Source organism: Magnolia sinica, chromosome 2 (assembly GCF_029962835.1).
Source record: "Magnolia sinica isolate HGM2019 chromosome 2, MsV1, whole genome shotgun sequence".
NCBI classification, from domain to species: Eukaryota; Viridiplantae; Streptophyta; class Magnoliopsida; order Magnoliales; family Magnoliaceae; genus Magnolia; species Magnolia sinica.
In genome coordinates, this window is record NC_080574.1 from 3,830,226 (window position 1) to 3,846,107 (window position 15,882).

General features: G+C 39.9%; 1 protein-coding gene across 6 annotated transcripts; it reads left to right on the top strand.

The window, feature by feature from the left end:
* The first annotated feature begins 4,141 nt into the window (after positions 1-4,141).
* LOC131232230 (uncharacterized) lies at positions 4,142-15,119 on the top strand. Of its 6 annotated transcripts, XR_009164819.1 has the most exons (11): positions 4,146-4,376; positions 8,281-8,376; positions 8,555-8,633; positions 9,450-9,514; positions 10,626-10,702; positions 10,875-10,963; positions 11,950-12,079; positions 14,092-14,182; positions 14,386-14,451; positions 14,571-14,767; positions 14,798-15,119. XR_009164819.1 is itself a non-coding variant. In XM_058228439.1 (10 exons), exons 1-10 carry the CDS (start codon positions 4,224-4,226, stop codon positions 14,688-14,690), a joined length of 966 nt encoding a protein of 321 aa, XP_058084422.1. In that variant the 5' UTR covers positions 4,147-4,223; the 3' UTR covers positions 14,691-15,119. The 6 variants fall into 6 exon arrangements, 5 of the variants coding, with proteins under 5 accessions (XP_058084434.1, XP_058084440.1, XP_058084449.1 ...); XM_058228439.1 differs by having other exon boundaries at positions 4,147-4,376; positions 14,571-15,119; XM_058228475.1 differs by having other exon boundaries at positions 4,237-4,376; positions 8,281-8,425; positions 14,571-15,119.
* Positions 15,120-15,882: the final 763 nt, after the last annotated feature.

Here is a 15,882-nt window from a genome sequence, read left to right on the forward strand (position 1 = left end):
GCTCTTGTGAGATCAGGGCCATAGCCTCTACAGACACATCGTGGATGGCTGGATTGGATACCAAAAATATTATTTCTAGCATCGAGGCGCCATAGATGTCCCTGGGTGAAATTTTCTAAACCCGATGGTGCTAGAGGATGACTCCAACATCAAGACCGAGTGGATATATGAGCGCACGAGGGCCGAATACTAGGAGGCCGCATCTCCCACTGTGTCATGGTCGGTTAAAAAGGGGTGTGGCCTTACTCACCCGAGGGTAGGGGGCATTACTAGGTTGAGTTTGACCAGCTCGTGAATGGATCCGTTATCGACGTGCTGGATAGGTATTAGCAGGCTATTTGTCAGGTGGATAGTGAGGTTTCTTACGCTCACTTGGACTGTGCGGCTAGGAGAGGGGCAGTGCCATTTGGAGTGTACTAAACCCCGGTAATTATTCAGAATAAAAACTGTACTGATATTTGATGAGCTGTATGTGGATTTGGATGAGGATTGGTATGCTTGAGTTATATCATGTATCGCATGGTTTTGATATGGCCGATAGCATTCATATTTTGCACCGCATAGCCTTGGTACGGTTGGTTGCATTCATGTACTCATCAGCATGATTCCGCATTATTCTGACCTTGTATTCTGCGCACGCTCATATTACACACACACTTACACCACCCTCTAAGCTTTCTATAAGCTTATGCACGATTGATACGTGCAGGTGACGCTAGGACGCAACCGTAGCTTTGCCACAATTGGAGTGTGCAGTCGAGCTTCTGTAGTTTCTGTTATTTTCATTATCTTATATTTCTCTTTTATACACATTGTACTCAAAGTTTTTTATCATAGTGAATTTTATGATGGTGTTCTTATGGTTATTGTTCGTAGGTTATGCTTATAGTTATGCTTATTACGAATCGAATTGATATTAAAAATCCTCCTTGTAGGATCACAGGATTGGAACCTGGTAAATGGGTGCTAGGAGGTGAGAATGGGGTTCAATGGAGGCTATCGGCGTCAGATTCGGCGATCGAGAATTTTGTAAGCCCGGTTTCCGAGTTTGGGGCGTGACAATGTGTCCTTCGAGCAATAGCTGTCTCTGTGTCCAAAAGTCAACTTTCATATGGAATTACCCCTCCAGCCTTCACTATTTACCACTTTACCAACCCCAAGAGCCAATGCGAGTGCGCCACGTGGTGTTCCTCCCTCAACCACTCACAAACTGCCACATCAGCTCTTAACCCTCTCAAACTCAATAATTACAGCAATGCCATTGGAGAAGGCTATAAATAGCCCTCTCCTCTTCGTATTTCAAGACACCAAACCAAGAGAGGGAAAGAGAGAGAGAGAGAGAAAGAAAGAGAGAAAGAGAGTAAGGGTAAGAAGGAGCTCCCAAGCCCCAAAGGCCTGATTTTCCAAACACTTCTTAGTCTCACCTCAACCATCTCGACCCTTTAATTTAGCCCGGATTAGGCATGTTGTACTCCATGTTCTAGCCATCTCAAGAGCAAGGCAAAGATCATTTCATTTTATATACAAAACATTCATCATGATATCTATTCCCTTCTCAACCCCCTTGTTCTTCTAGATGTCTAGTGAACGTATGTTCTGTGACTTGCCGTACATCGGATCCGGTCACATCAGAAATTCTAAGTAATCTAGTCCACTTTTCTTCATTTTGGCATAAGCATCATCATATCCACTTTCTAAATACATTGCTGGATGTATGCTCTATAGTTTGCCAAAATCTCAGATCTTTCCATATTAGAAATCTACATGTGTCTAGTTCTAATCCGACCATATCATTCATCCCTTGAGATTTGTTTACCACACTAAGTAAAGACTGTACGAGTTATACGGGCAGAGAGGATGCCTAATGCCTTCCCTATTTGTAACTGAGATCCCTTACTCAGAATCCCGAATTACAGACCAGGAGTCCATCTAAGGTAAGAGAGTCTTCGGATTTCTCTAATCTTACATATTCCACGGGTTTTAGCCAACTGCGGGATTATGAGATTAAACGGCTAGTAGCGACTCCAACACAACATCACACAACGATAACCATAACAATTTTGCCACGAGAGCGTGGGCACCAATTTTCAGTATCCACACAAGGGCTCTGCATGTAGACTCGGCAGGCATGTTAGACTCTTGCACATTGGACTGCGGTATAATTTAAGAGTCGTTTGGAACACAAGGATCCATAGCTCAACTCACAGACTGAGTGGAGATACATCGTTTCAACACTTGAGGCCTTGGTATCGATCCCTAGCAGGGGTGGCGATCCCTAGTCGGGTTGGCTAACATGGATTGTGTGTACTGACATGGGTGTGTGCTGACATGCTAACCAAAAAAAAAAAAAAGAGTCGTTTAGATGCCGGAAGTCTTATTAATTGTAAAGTATTTACCGGTAGCTTACTTATAAGTAGTGTATCGACAGAAAATTTCACATGTGATTTACATGGCTAGTTCTTTGATTGAGAATGAAAAACGAAAGAAAGAAAGAAAAAAAAGGAACGGATAATATATATCTAGGATCTCCTTTGGTGCATGGGATGTCCATGGTGAGCCCCATCATTTCAACCGTATGGATCACTGAACCAGAGGTTCCACTTCTACGGACCCAAAACCACAATGTTAACTACCTGCAAATGACGGTTGTGCATGCACAACATACCATACATCAAATGGTAAGGCCGAACACTGTATCACCAGGCACAAATACTGATCCGTTCAGATCATCTGGTGGCCCACGCCGTTGGAATCATCGGATAGAATTCAGGTGTGGCTCGCTTGATGAAAGGATCCGCATGATAGATGATCTTCATTGTGGGCCCTACCGCTTGCATGGTTCGGATGTTGTCTGCAAATGGCATGTTAATAGGAAAGGACGCGTTCCGAAGTGGAGTAGGTGTGTCTGGTTTGGAAACGGATTGGCTACTCCACCTGCCACGAGCCCATGGCTAGTGGTCGGTGCTCTATGGGCCCCACCATTATGAATGTGTTTCATCCATGCCGTCCATATATTTATATATATAATTTTATGGTATGTACCCAAAAATGAGGTATGTTCCGATCTCAAGTGGACCACATGACAGGAAACCGTGGTGACCATTAAAAACTTTTTGGGGCCATAAAAGTTTTGGATTAAGCTGATATTTGTTTTTTTACCTTCATCTAGGTCTTTATGAGATAATCAATAGATTGGATGTCAAATAAACAGTACAGTGGGCCTTAGGAGGATTTTAATGGTGGATATCCAACCAATAATTTTTTCCTGTGGTGTGGTCCACATGAGATTTATATCCCTCTCATTTTTGGGATCAATCCCTAAAATGATCTTTAAAATTGGATGAACAGCACGGATAAAATACATACATCATGGTGGGCCCACAGAGCACCGACCACTAGCCACCGGGCCAGTGTGGCAGGGGGAGTAGCCAATCCGTTTCCGTCTTGTCTACCGTGCTTTACGAGCACCGGATACTCCCAATCCGTTTCTTACGAGCCGGAGCGTGGGTCCCATTAACATTCCACGAACTTTTGCCCGATACCGGCTGTTGCTCTTCTTTTTTTTGGTTATTTTACAGCCGTCAAAATTTTTCTCAAACCCATCTGGCACACTTGATAAATGGAATGACCTTTGTTGGGTGAACCAATATTCACCGTTGATCCCAACTGATGGAGGACTAAGATCTCGCGTAAGTTCTCACCGATGATGGATCCTTACTCTTGCTCGGGTGGCAGACTCTCTTTCAACACCCGGTCAAGTGTTCGAGTATCCATAGGTCATGAAATTCCAATGGCGTGAGTGTGTGGGGGTGTGTAAAAAAAAAAAGGTTCTGCTGTAGCACGTGTGACATGAATCGCCTTCTCCCTGTGGCGAAGTACCAAGGTGATTTACACCGGAAAAGATTAGAGAGGTAACACGCATAAAAATGACCAACGCTCCATTAATCACACATGCGCCGCCATGGGAACGAGTGAACCATCTTAATCTCTCCAAAAAAAAAAAAAATTTTGAAGTGGGCCCACCTGATAAATGGCCTGGATCTCGTACATCCATTGTAGATTGGCACGTGACGGCGAATCACCACTTCAATCTATTTCTAAACGGTTCACCGCAAGTCAGAGAATTCCCCGCCTCGTATAAATTCCGTCGCGCCAAAGCGTTATCTTCACTTCAACGGCTGGCATAAGAACAAGCAGAAGAGAAAAACGCAGCGGTAGCAGCGATGCCGATCTCCGCAACCTCTCTCCCAAACCGTAACCTTTTTGCCTTCGAAAATCTCATCAAAAGCTCCAAATGTCAGAGAAAATGGCGGATCAGATCATCTTCCGCCGCTCCAGGCGTCGATCTCAAGACGCTGGAATCCGCCATTGCGAAGGTTTGCCATTGATTCCCTCAAATCTTCTCGATTTCGTGCTTTTTTACTTCCCATCGCTGCCTGATTCATCTATGATGCGGGGAGTTAGGGTAGATTTCTCTATCTCTTTCAAGCAATCTAAATCATCTCGATTGTTATTCTTTTACATTTCGTTTTGTTTCAGTTCTTCGTGTGATGAAAGAGTGAATTGGTAATTTCTGCAATTTAGAAATGATGTTGATTTTGTTTTATGCATGATACGTAAGAACTGCTTAGATGAGACTAAATTGCAAGACCTTTAGTGAAGAATCAGTCTCAGTAGCATTTACTTAAGTGTCTGGAAGAGAATTTTAGCTGTCGGGGCCCTCCACCATACATAGGAATGACGTTGATTTTGTTTTATTCATGATATGTAAGAACTGCTCAGATGAGACTAAATTGCAAGACCTTTAGTGAAGAATCAGTCTCAGTAGCATTTACTTAGTGTCTGGAAGAGAATTTTAGCTGTCGGGGCCCTCCACCATACATAGGAATGATGTTGATTTTGTTTTATTCATGATATGTAAGAACTGCTCAGATGAGACTAAATTGCAAGATCATTAGTAAAGAATCAGTCTCAGTAGCATTTACTTAGTGTCTGGAAGAGAATTTTAGCTGTCGGGGCCCTCCACCATACATTGAACCCAGCAGGTTTTCCTGGCCCCGCATGGGAGAATATATTAAGGATCAATGTATATTGAGGGAGTGGAACTCCATGGGAGAATATATTACGGAGGCATATTTGTTGCTCCGGAATTCAAACACTTGACATTCTACTCTGATACCATGTCAAATAAACATTTGCTCTAAAAGTTCAAGCCACTAGAGGATGGTGTATCAATGTATGTAAAGGGACTTTAACAAGTACTTGGTGAGAACATAATGCAATTCCATTGATACATGGGGTATAAATATAGTGTAGAATACAGAGATGTAGCTGTATAAACAGCTGTACAACTACATAATAGGAAAAATATAATGGTAAGGATAAGCACTACAACTGTACAGGATATACTCACACACACACTCACCCTCAAACTTGATATTTTAAGCAAAACCATTGAGAGTTTGGAGATGAGCTAGATGCAAGAAATGAGAGACATTGTATGACTTTATAAATAGGTCAGCAAGCTATTATGAAGAGGCTATATGAGGAAGAGAGATTATGCCATCCAAATACCCTTGATGAACAAAATGGCAATCCACTTCAATATGCTTGGTGCACTCATGAAATTATGGATTGTGAGCATTGTAGATGTCACTATTATTATTATAGTGCAAGGGCATAGGAGTAGCAAGATGGACACCCAAGTTAGCAACCATCGCAACCAAACAATCTCAGCAGTAGTTTGAGCCATTGCACAATACTCTGCCTGGGTAGTACATTGAAAAATTCATTGTTGCTTTTTAATTTTCCAAGAGGGAAGAGAGTTTCTAAGAAAAATACAAAAGCATGTAGTTGACTTCCAATCAGAGATAGTGCTAGCAAAATCTGAATTCAAATATGCCTAGAGCTCAAGGCTCAAGAGAAGAAGTCGCTGAGAAAAAAGAGGATTTATTAAGAGTGTCTCGAATGTAATAAAAAATATTTTTTAAAAAAATACGCAGGACAGCTGCTAGATGAATAGATCAAGGCGCACTCAAGAATTGATTGACAAGGTGAACAACATAGGCAATGTCAGGCCTAGAGATAATGAGATAAATTAATCCACCAACAAGCTATCGATAAAAGGTTGTATCTGGAAGAAGTTTGCCATTGGTAGGACCAAGCTTGACATTCAATTCAGTGGGAGTGTTGACTCTCTTGGTATCACTTGTTAATCGAGCTCTTGAAATAGGATCAGTGGCATACTTGATTTCAGAGAGTAAATAGCCACGTTGGGAGTATGCAACTTCCAAACCCAAAAAATAATGTAAAATCTCAGATCTTTTATCTCAAAGAATTGATTAAGATGTTGCTTAATTAGATGAATAGTTGTTGTATCATCGCAAAAAATAATCATATCATCAACATAAAGTAACAAAACAACCCTTCCTTTGGGAGTGTTGGAGATGAATAAAGTTGTGTCGTAAGAATTTTGTCAGAATCCAATCGCCATAACTGCGGAGCTGAACTTACCAAACCAGGCACAAGGCGCCTGCTTTAGACCATCTAAGGCACGTCGGAGTCAACACGTGTTTTTCAGGATCATATACTCCAAGGGGTATCTGCATATAGATTTTTTTTCCTGAAGATCTCCATTGAGAAATGCATTTTTAGCATCAAGCTAATACTGTGGCCACTGACGAATGGCAGCGACAACATTGGACGGGTTTTGGTCAGATGGCAACAAGAGACCGGGACCGTGGATTCTCAGTGACAGCGTTGGACAATGTCGGGCATGGGGGCAATAGTTGGATAGGGTCAGCAGCTGGTGGGGATAGGGCCAGGACAGGGATGGTGTGTTGCACCGGAGATGGGTGTAGATGGGGTTTCAGGGACGGGGATTGGTTGCAATGGCAGCAGCTGCGGCAATATTAACAACTGTGGCAGCGGTGACTGAAATCAACTGCTTAGATCAAATCCAAGCTAGAAACATATGCAATTTCATTGATAAATGGGGTACAAATACAATGTAGAATACAGAGATGTAGCTGTATAAACAATTGTGCAACTACATAATAGGAAAAATCTAATTGTAAGGATAAGCACTACAACTGTACAGGATATACACATGCACAGGCAGTACTATGGTACAAATTTTGTAGCTGTTGGATGATCCTGCCTGTCCAGATAAGGGATTTCGGTTGGAGAGTGTCAATTACTGCCTTCTTAATTTAACCATCCACAGAATGGAGCAAAGCCCAAAAGTCACAGTGATCATATGCTCCTCAATGACTGATTGTTGCCACCAAACAGAAGGCTAAAAAGAAATTGGTCCATTATCCAAATTAGATGGGCAAAATGGATGGTTAAGATTGTTTGATCAGTGTGATTTTTGGGCTATGCTCTGTTACTGTACATGGTACCCACTCACAGTGATCAGGACTTTCTTCTAGTGGGCCCCACCGTGGTAGTACCACGGTACAATTTTGTGGTAGTTGGATGATCCCACCTATCCAGATAAGGAATTTTTCTTGTGAATCGCTGGCCTTCTTTATTTAACCATCAATGGGTTGGAGCAAAGCCCAAAAGTCACAGTGATCAGACAATCCTAAATGTCCAATTGGCAGACATCAACCAAACAGATAAAAAGAAAATGGTCCATGGTCCAAATTTAACAGACAAAATAGGATGGTTAAGATTGTTTGATCAGTATGGTTTTTGTGCTATGCTCTGTCACCAATGGGATCCACAATTGGCGTGGTCTAACTTGATGCACATGTGTGCCAAATGTACCGCAAATGTGTTGGTAATGCTCCCCTACACTGTAGTAGACTCTTGCCATATTCGGGCCCTCCGAATTGGGTGCTCTACTATGTTCTTATGTGTGCAGTGTCCCTAATACTCAAGTGTAAAAGCTGCTTTTATATTGTGTCCACATGCAATACACACGTTGTATCTGGGCACAATAGCTATGTACCCCCCAAAGTCTGATGGGATTTGACATTGAAATGCAATTACTTGTGCTGACTAGTTACTATTTTTCTGAATTTGTCTGTGATAGTATATTCTCTTCACCTTGCTATTCATTTTCAGTGGTTACATTGTTCTTTGGTCATTTTTACTGCATGTTTTTGACCAATTGAGAACTGTAATTTGGAGAATGGTTCTTGCCCCTACTGGTTTTTTCTAATGCATACATATAGTGCTGTTTTATCAAGGTAAGCCTGTGAAAATATGATGCAAGTTTATGGAAGACAATACTCAGAAGAACATTAGTGTGACAAAAATGTTTTGTTGCAGAAAGATAGTGATGCCGTCAAAGAGACACTTAATCAGCTGAGCCAAGTTGGTTGGGCTAAAAAATGGAGTTCTCAACCATATGTATCACGCCGTATGGTCAGTCCTGCATTACAGTGTGAAGTTTTGGGCAAGTGCTACTCAAACAGTAACTACATTCACAAACTCGCACATACATAAACAAATCACATCTATCTGTTTTGTATTCAAAACTCGTTTCTTCAGTTTAATATCTGGCTGGAATAAATATTTAATAGCTATGAAAAAAATTGCACAGACATCGCTTAAGGAGCTGACAAGTCTTGGAATTTTAAATGCGGAGAAGCTTGCAATCCCCAGTGTTAGAAATGATATAAGTGCTGTTCACTATCCTGGTTGACTCTGTTATAAACTCCTATTGATCATTTTTAAAATTTGCATTAGTCTGCTAATATACTCAGATTGGTGGCAAGAGCATTGTTCTTAAATAGTCCCGCCTTTGGGCTTTCCTTGTATGGAAGGCACCAATTCAGTTTCTTTCCCATAGCACTGACTCTAAATGGAAAAGTAAGGAATATAAATAGCCTTTAGATTTTCTCCTGAGAGGTGATCTGGGGCCAAACCTGCAACCTCAATTTTGTGACCCTTTTGCCTGAATTGTTGGTGCACAATTCTAAACCTCAATGTTATTTGGAATCAAGGTTCAAGTATCACTATCAGATCACTTATCATCTGGCTTCGAAACCGTTACATATCGGCCAACAAGAGCTACATGTAACCTGTCTCGGTGTGAATTTTGACTGATTTAATTTTGGATTGGCGATCCATTTTTTATTTTTTTTAAATGCATCATGAATTTTGACTGATTTAATCATGGAATGGATCTGTTATACGTAAAAAAATAAAAATAAAAATTGCATCATGCCAGTTTTAAAATATAATGTGTCAGCTTATATTTTGAACCATGATTTGTATATACTGTACATTGTTTTAGAATATTTGCTTCTTCCAGTTACATTCCTGCTCACAACGTATATTCCTTGCTGTGATAATTGAAGCTGTAGCATCATAGCATCAATTGTATGTCTAAGTCTTCATTAGATGAGTTACCTGGTCTGTGTGCTTCACTCCTCCACAGGGGTTGTTTTTAAACTATCATCCATAAATTTGATATCTTTCAGTGATGCAGGCAGCTTTTCTTTTCACAGTCGTGGGCACCACCGGTTTTCTTGGTGTGTTGGCTGGCCAGCTTCCTGGGGTAACCATCATGATATTCTTTCATTCATTATACAACTTTCATCTATTATTACTTTGTAAGAAGTGTGTTGGACTCAAAATTTGTTCTGTATGTTAATAGAATATGCTAGAATTAAGAATGCTTGTGGACTTTCTTCATCTTTTGTCCTGTTAAAGCCAAAGGGTTAGGGTTTTTTTTATTTCCAATTGTCTGTCCTCTTTGCAATTTTATTGTTTTTCTCTTTTTTTCCCACTCTAATGTCCTTCTTGGCAAAAAAAAATAAAATTGTTTTGTTTGAATCCTAAGGAGGCAGGCGAGGTGCCTGATATTAATGAATTGCATTCTTGAAATGTTTTCTCATTAATCCTGATATGTAAATATCGAGTTTACTTTGCAAATTGAACTGTCAGCCTCAGCTGAAAACATCTCGGAGAAGAATCCCTTAGAAGCATGATATGCGGCCATGTTGCATCCCCCAGTCTCCCTCAGTCCTTGGATGCATCGTGAACAGCACCTCTGCATGCAGAATACTGTAAATCAGGCACCATATGAACCTAAAAGTGCTACAAGTGGCTGTGGGAGTCAAACATGTTTAGCAACTCATTGGCATGTAGAGTTTGTGGATCTTTGATGCTCGACTTACTTCACTGGCCTTTCCCGTTGAAAGAGTGCCCCTTTCCTTTTTAGGTTTGTATCTTTTGTGCACCATCTTGGCACTCTCTTTAATAAAATTCCTCATTACTACTCCACTCCAGCTATTCCTATTCAAATTCAATGCCATGAAGATTCATCACTAGCTGACAGATGATCAACCATGCTGCAAAATCTTCATATGTATAACTATTCCTTTTCTACTTTAATGTCTTTTTAGCTGCTTACACTGGAAATATCTGAATGCTAGCAACGAGGAAAGATGAGTATTCTAATTCAGTTTGCTGTTGGGCTTTGCCTTATTCACTTATTCCCTTGCTCTTCTGGTAAAGTTATTTCGTGATTGAACTAACATTCCTCAGTACACGATATAAGCTTGGGCTATTCTTGTAAGATGCATTTGCTGAATGCTAGAATGCTACGGAATTTTGAATGATGCTTTATATCAACTATATTTTATCTCTAAAACTACTAATTGCAGGACTGGGGTTTCTTTGTGCCTTACTTAATTGGAAGCATATCTTTGGTGGTTTTGGCAGTGGGGAGCATTTCTCCTGGGTTAGTTCTTCACAAACCTGGGCAACTTGACTGTTTTCGCTATTTATATTTTACTCTTAGAGTCTCAATTAATTCATTCAATATTCTTGATTGTTTGCTGAAAGTTTTCAATTTTGATTGAAGTGTGAGAAGGTTTAGATCCTTATGATAGGTAAATCTTATTCTGCCATAGGCTTCTTCAGGCTGCAATTGGTGGATTTTCGTCATTCTTTCCTGATTACCAAGAAAGAATTGCTAGGCATGAAGCAGCTCATTTTTTAGGTAAATTTTCTCTTGGGGTTTATGTATTACATGTTTTAGCCATGCTTTTCACACACACCCCAACACACTCACGCCGTAGTGAGATTTCACCACCTATGGGTACACAAACCCTTGACCTGGTGTTTTAGCCATGCTTAATTAAGCAGATTGTTGTCAAGACTGGGCCTCTATTATGATGTGTTGCAGTTGGCCATGCACTAATGTTGGTGTTCATGAATATGCACATGTAATGCTTAACTGCTATCATGAGCTATTGGTGATGCCTTGTATTATTTTAGTAAGAGTGGCACCTTGTGTAGAACCTTAGAAGTTCTTGCCTCTAAAGCTTCTTCTCTAGAGCAATTAGAAAAAATGGGATAAAGTACTAAGGTTATTAACATGTTGACTTAAGAATGTGACTTGAACCTGAATACCATCTGTGATATGTCCATTTGTTAGATGAGGTTCTTGCTTCGGGGCTTGAGATCAGTGAAGTTCCATCCAGAACTTTGGCATGTTTCCACTTAATGAAGATTCAAGTGCAAAAGGCACCAGCTGTTCTTTTAATTTGGTGTATTTTCATTTTCATGTGTTATTTTTATTCGTTGATCAATGTTTCATTGTTGACTCCATGCATATTTTATTGCATAGATTCAACACAATCATGCAACTCTGCAGATGTCCGTTGTTTGTTTTGTGCCATGTTATTCTTATATTACTTTCAGACCTACATCAACTAAAGAATCATAAAGGACATTGAGAATTGGTGCAACGTAGCAAATTATTGTTAGCTACTTTGGCAGGATTCTAATTATGGAAATTCTGCAATGGGAAATTTTAAAAGCTTTATGGAAATTGCAGTGCAGTTTCTCTGAATAATTTTCATCTTGAAGAAGTCCCATTTTTCCTGTATATCTCTCTTATCATATTTTTCATTCTTTTCTTTTCCTTTCTTCTGGATGCATAAATCAACGAGCTGATGAAATGAAGTTCCCATTGAATCTCAGTTGCCTATTTGCTTGGCCTGCCTATCCTGGACTATTCACTGGACATTGGTAAAGAACATGTCAATCTGGTTGATGAGAGGCTACAAAAGCTGATATACAGTGGGCAGCTCGACGAGAAGGAATTGGACAGGTAGAAAGTTCATAGCCTCAGCTACTATAAATCTGTATTCGTTGATTCCTTCAAAATTTCTGTAGAAAGTGAGACAATGTTTGCTTCTCATTAATAATAAAAAATAAAATAAAATAAAAATTAACAATTGGGATTTCCATTCTCTTGTTGCATTTGGCTTTGTGCAATGGACAGCAAGAACTATGCCAGTTAGGAGTGAGTTGGTACAAGTTGAAGGCTGTAGGCCTGTCTGGATTGGAAATTATGGCCATAATGTATGCAATGATTACAAATTATAATACCTGTCTCCTGGAAAACATGTAATTTGACCGACAATTCCCATGTTTGGATAGGCATGGTGAAATCATAATGATGATACTTTTACATTACTGAAATGTCAAATCAATAGGAAAAATACACAAAAGGACAGGAGAAGGTCCAAAAGGACGTGGGTGAAACTAGTAAGAAAAGACTTGATGATCTATGGTCTAACTGAAGTTATGGCCCTTGATAGAGTAGAATTGTGGAAAAGGATTCATGTAGTTGACCCCAATTAGTTGGGATAAGGCTTAGGTGATGATGATGATGAGATGGGCAATGATCTTTCACCATATCAAAAGGTCTGCTTGTGTTTTCTCTTCTTGCAATATGTTTGAAGCACTCCCATTCTAGTTCCCTATAGAATTTCAGATCATTGAATTGTGTCTAGAAGGCTGGGATGAATGATCTGATTTATGACTTCTAGCAAAATATCATTTTCTTCACTTTTGCTTACCTTCGGGAGAAATTTCTTGTCATGATTGGAGGACACAATCTCAGACTAACATAGACAACTGAGACCAAGTGCAATTGGGAAATTTTTTCAGTAGTATGAGAAATCTGACCTAGTTGACCACCAAGTGCAATCGCCTAGTTTTTTTAAAGCTCTAGGAAGAAACATAATGGGAGTTGAGCCTCTCCCTTTGGCCATCTGATGGAGTTCAAGGAGCCCCACACAATGCAAACTGCTGACTGTCAGAAGCTGGCAATGAAGGACCTCCAAGGTGGTCCCAGTTGCACCTCCTGATACCATTATGGTCTGCACCATCTTTTTGACAACATTGGGAATTCCTATCTTGTAAAGGGATTAGCCTTGCGATGCCCTTACGATTTCATTTAGGATATAGGAATTCTTTCCCAGGTGTCCTCTTTTTATTCCAATTATAGAATTCTTGGTAATACGATACAATGTAGGTCACGCCTTGAGCTAATAATGCAATCAGTTGATTTTCTTATAGAAGATATTACAATAATAATCCAGCTGGATGAGCTAAATCAGGGATTCTCTCCTCTGGCATTGCCTTTGAAGGGAAGTGGTGGTATTCAGACTAGCAAAATATTACTTATAGAAGATATTACAATACGAATCCAGCTGGATGAGCTAAATCAGGGATTCTCTCCTCTGGCATTGCCTTTGAAGGGAAGTGGTTGTATTCAGACGAACAAAATATTAACCATCAACAGATTGTTTCTCCTCTCATCTACTTCTCACTAATCAGATATTTGCAGGGGCCATGTCAATGGTGGATAATGCAAGCCTTTTTGGCAGTTTAAGCCCTCTTCAGACTCTGACAATCTGCTCATACCCAAACCACCTCCTAAAATGGTTCTTGAATTTCTCTATAGCAGCTTGTGGATTTTTCATACAGGTCATCACAGTTAACCAGAGATCATTGAGGCTTTCCAATAAGCAGTGGAAACTTTTGGAAGGATCGTCTCATGATCCTTTACTTTCCTGTTATCAGATAGTTTTCTTATTCATGCTAGGAGCTGACCCCAAATAGCTGGGACAAGGCTGTAAAGATCATGATGATAGTTTCCATGTTATCTTGGTCGAAGAGACATCTCTTTCGGAAATAGACCAATTTGACCAAATTGAGAGAGACTGATTGGTTTTTGAACTTCATGACTAATTGGAAGTAAACAATGGAGAGAGCAGCAAGCTTCCCAGCATTGGGAGAATTCTAATATTCAATTAAATTTTACATTTGCAGGTTGGCGGTGGTATCTATGGCTGGACTGGCAGCTGAAGGTTTGAAGTATGATAAAGTGGTGGGTCAGTCAGCTGATCTTTTCTCACTTCAGGTAAACAAAAAAACCACATGCATAACATCAATCTTTAGAGAAATTTATTTATTTTTATTACTTTTTATTTATTATGGTCATTGTTTTCGTTCACTCCATATTCAGATCCAAACATACTAAAACCCCATTTCACCTCCTGCCAAATCTGCAAATTGTTTTTGTCTGCAAACATTGTCTCAACTATCAATCAATCTTTGGTGCAGAGATTTATAAATAGGAGCAAGCCAAAGATTAGCAAAGAACAACAACAGAATCTAACTAGATGGGCTGTGAGTTCCTCATCCTCAAAAGCATAGCTGCTAGTGCTTGTGCACCTATGCCTCTATGGTTCCACCTGATGCATTGCATGTTGGTTTTAAAACACTGACATTTTGGAGAATGGATGTAGGTTCTGTTCGCTGGATCTCTCTTGAAAAATAACAAGGCTGCTCATGAAGCCCTCATGTCGGCAATGTCAAACAAGGCTACAGTGTTGAAATGCATTGAAGCAATTGAAAATGCTTCTTAGTTCTCCTGTTTAATCACCATCAACTGCAGATTGAATTCATCTCATCCATTATGGTATGATAGAACATCGAATTATTATCTCTCTCTCTCTCTCTCTCTCTCTCTCTCTCTCTCTCTCTCTCTCATGATTGTTGATGTGCAAGATCATACGTGCTGTAAATTGAGCATTTGGATCTTGTAAATATCATGCGATATTCAGAAACCAGTTATCTATGATTGTATTAGATGCAACATTCAAAATGTGGTGCAGTTTCATGCTTACATTTGGTAGGCTCCATTGTGGGTGGCTCACTGTACAAAATCCAATGGTTTTGATGTGTTCTTGTGGGACCAACTGGAATTGAGAATCTAGAAATGTCATCTTGTGGACTTCACTGTATTCAAACATTGGACATTTTCTTTCATTGTAAATATAATTACATCTCTAGTATTTTCTCTTGTTAGTTCTCATCATGCACATAGTAGAGAGGCAAATAAGTTAGCTACGTACCCTTGCTGAAGACGGGGCATATGTTAACTAGTTTGATGGGCATTTGGATATTTCTGTCCTAGTTTCCTAATTTTGTTGCCAATTAAAGAAAGGAACAGTGGTTCACATTCATTATTTAGACAGCCAGTCATTAATTAGGTTGCAGATGAACATAGGAGAGTCTTGAATCTTGCTTTATCTCTGAACTTGAACATAGTAATCCCTGCGTACAGCGCTGAACATGACCATTTCACTATCTCTCAGACAAGCTCTGCCCCACTAAGCATGTTTGTTTTTCAATTTCCTCTTGTAAATACATGTAAATGAGTGATAATTAATTATCAATGTAATTTCCACACTTTTTTTCTACGATGACAATGACTGCTTGCTTTTTGGACAACTAAAACTGAGGATTGTGTGAATTTCATGTGGGGCCAGTGTGATATATGTGGCTTATCCACACCGTCCATCCATTTTGCGGGCTGATTTTAGGGTATAAACCCAAAATTGAGGCAGATCCAAAGCTTAAGTGGACCACACCGCATGAAATAGTGGGTTGAACGCCTACCGTAAAAACCTTTTAAAACCATGATTTCCTACGTTGTAGGCCATTTGAGCTTCAGATCTGCCTCATTTTGGGCTCGTGAACTAAAATGTTCCAGTAAAATGGATGGATGGCATGGATATGTCACAAACCGTACCGTGGAGCCCACAAATTTAAGTC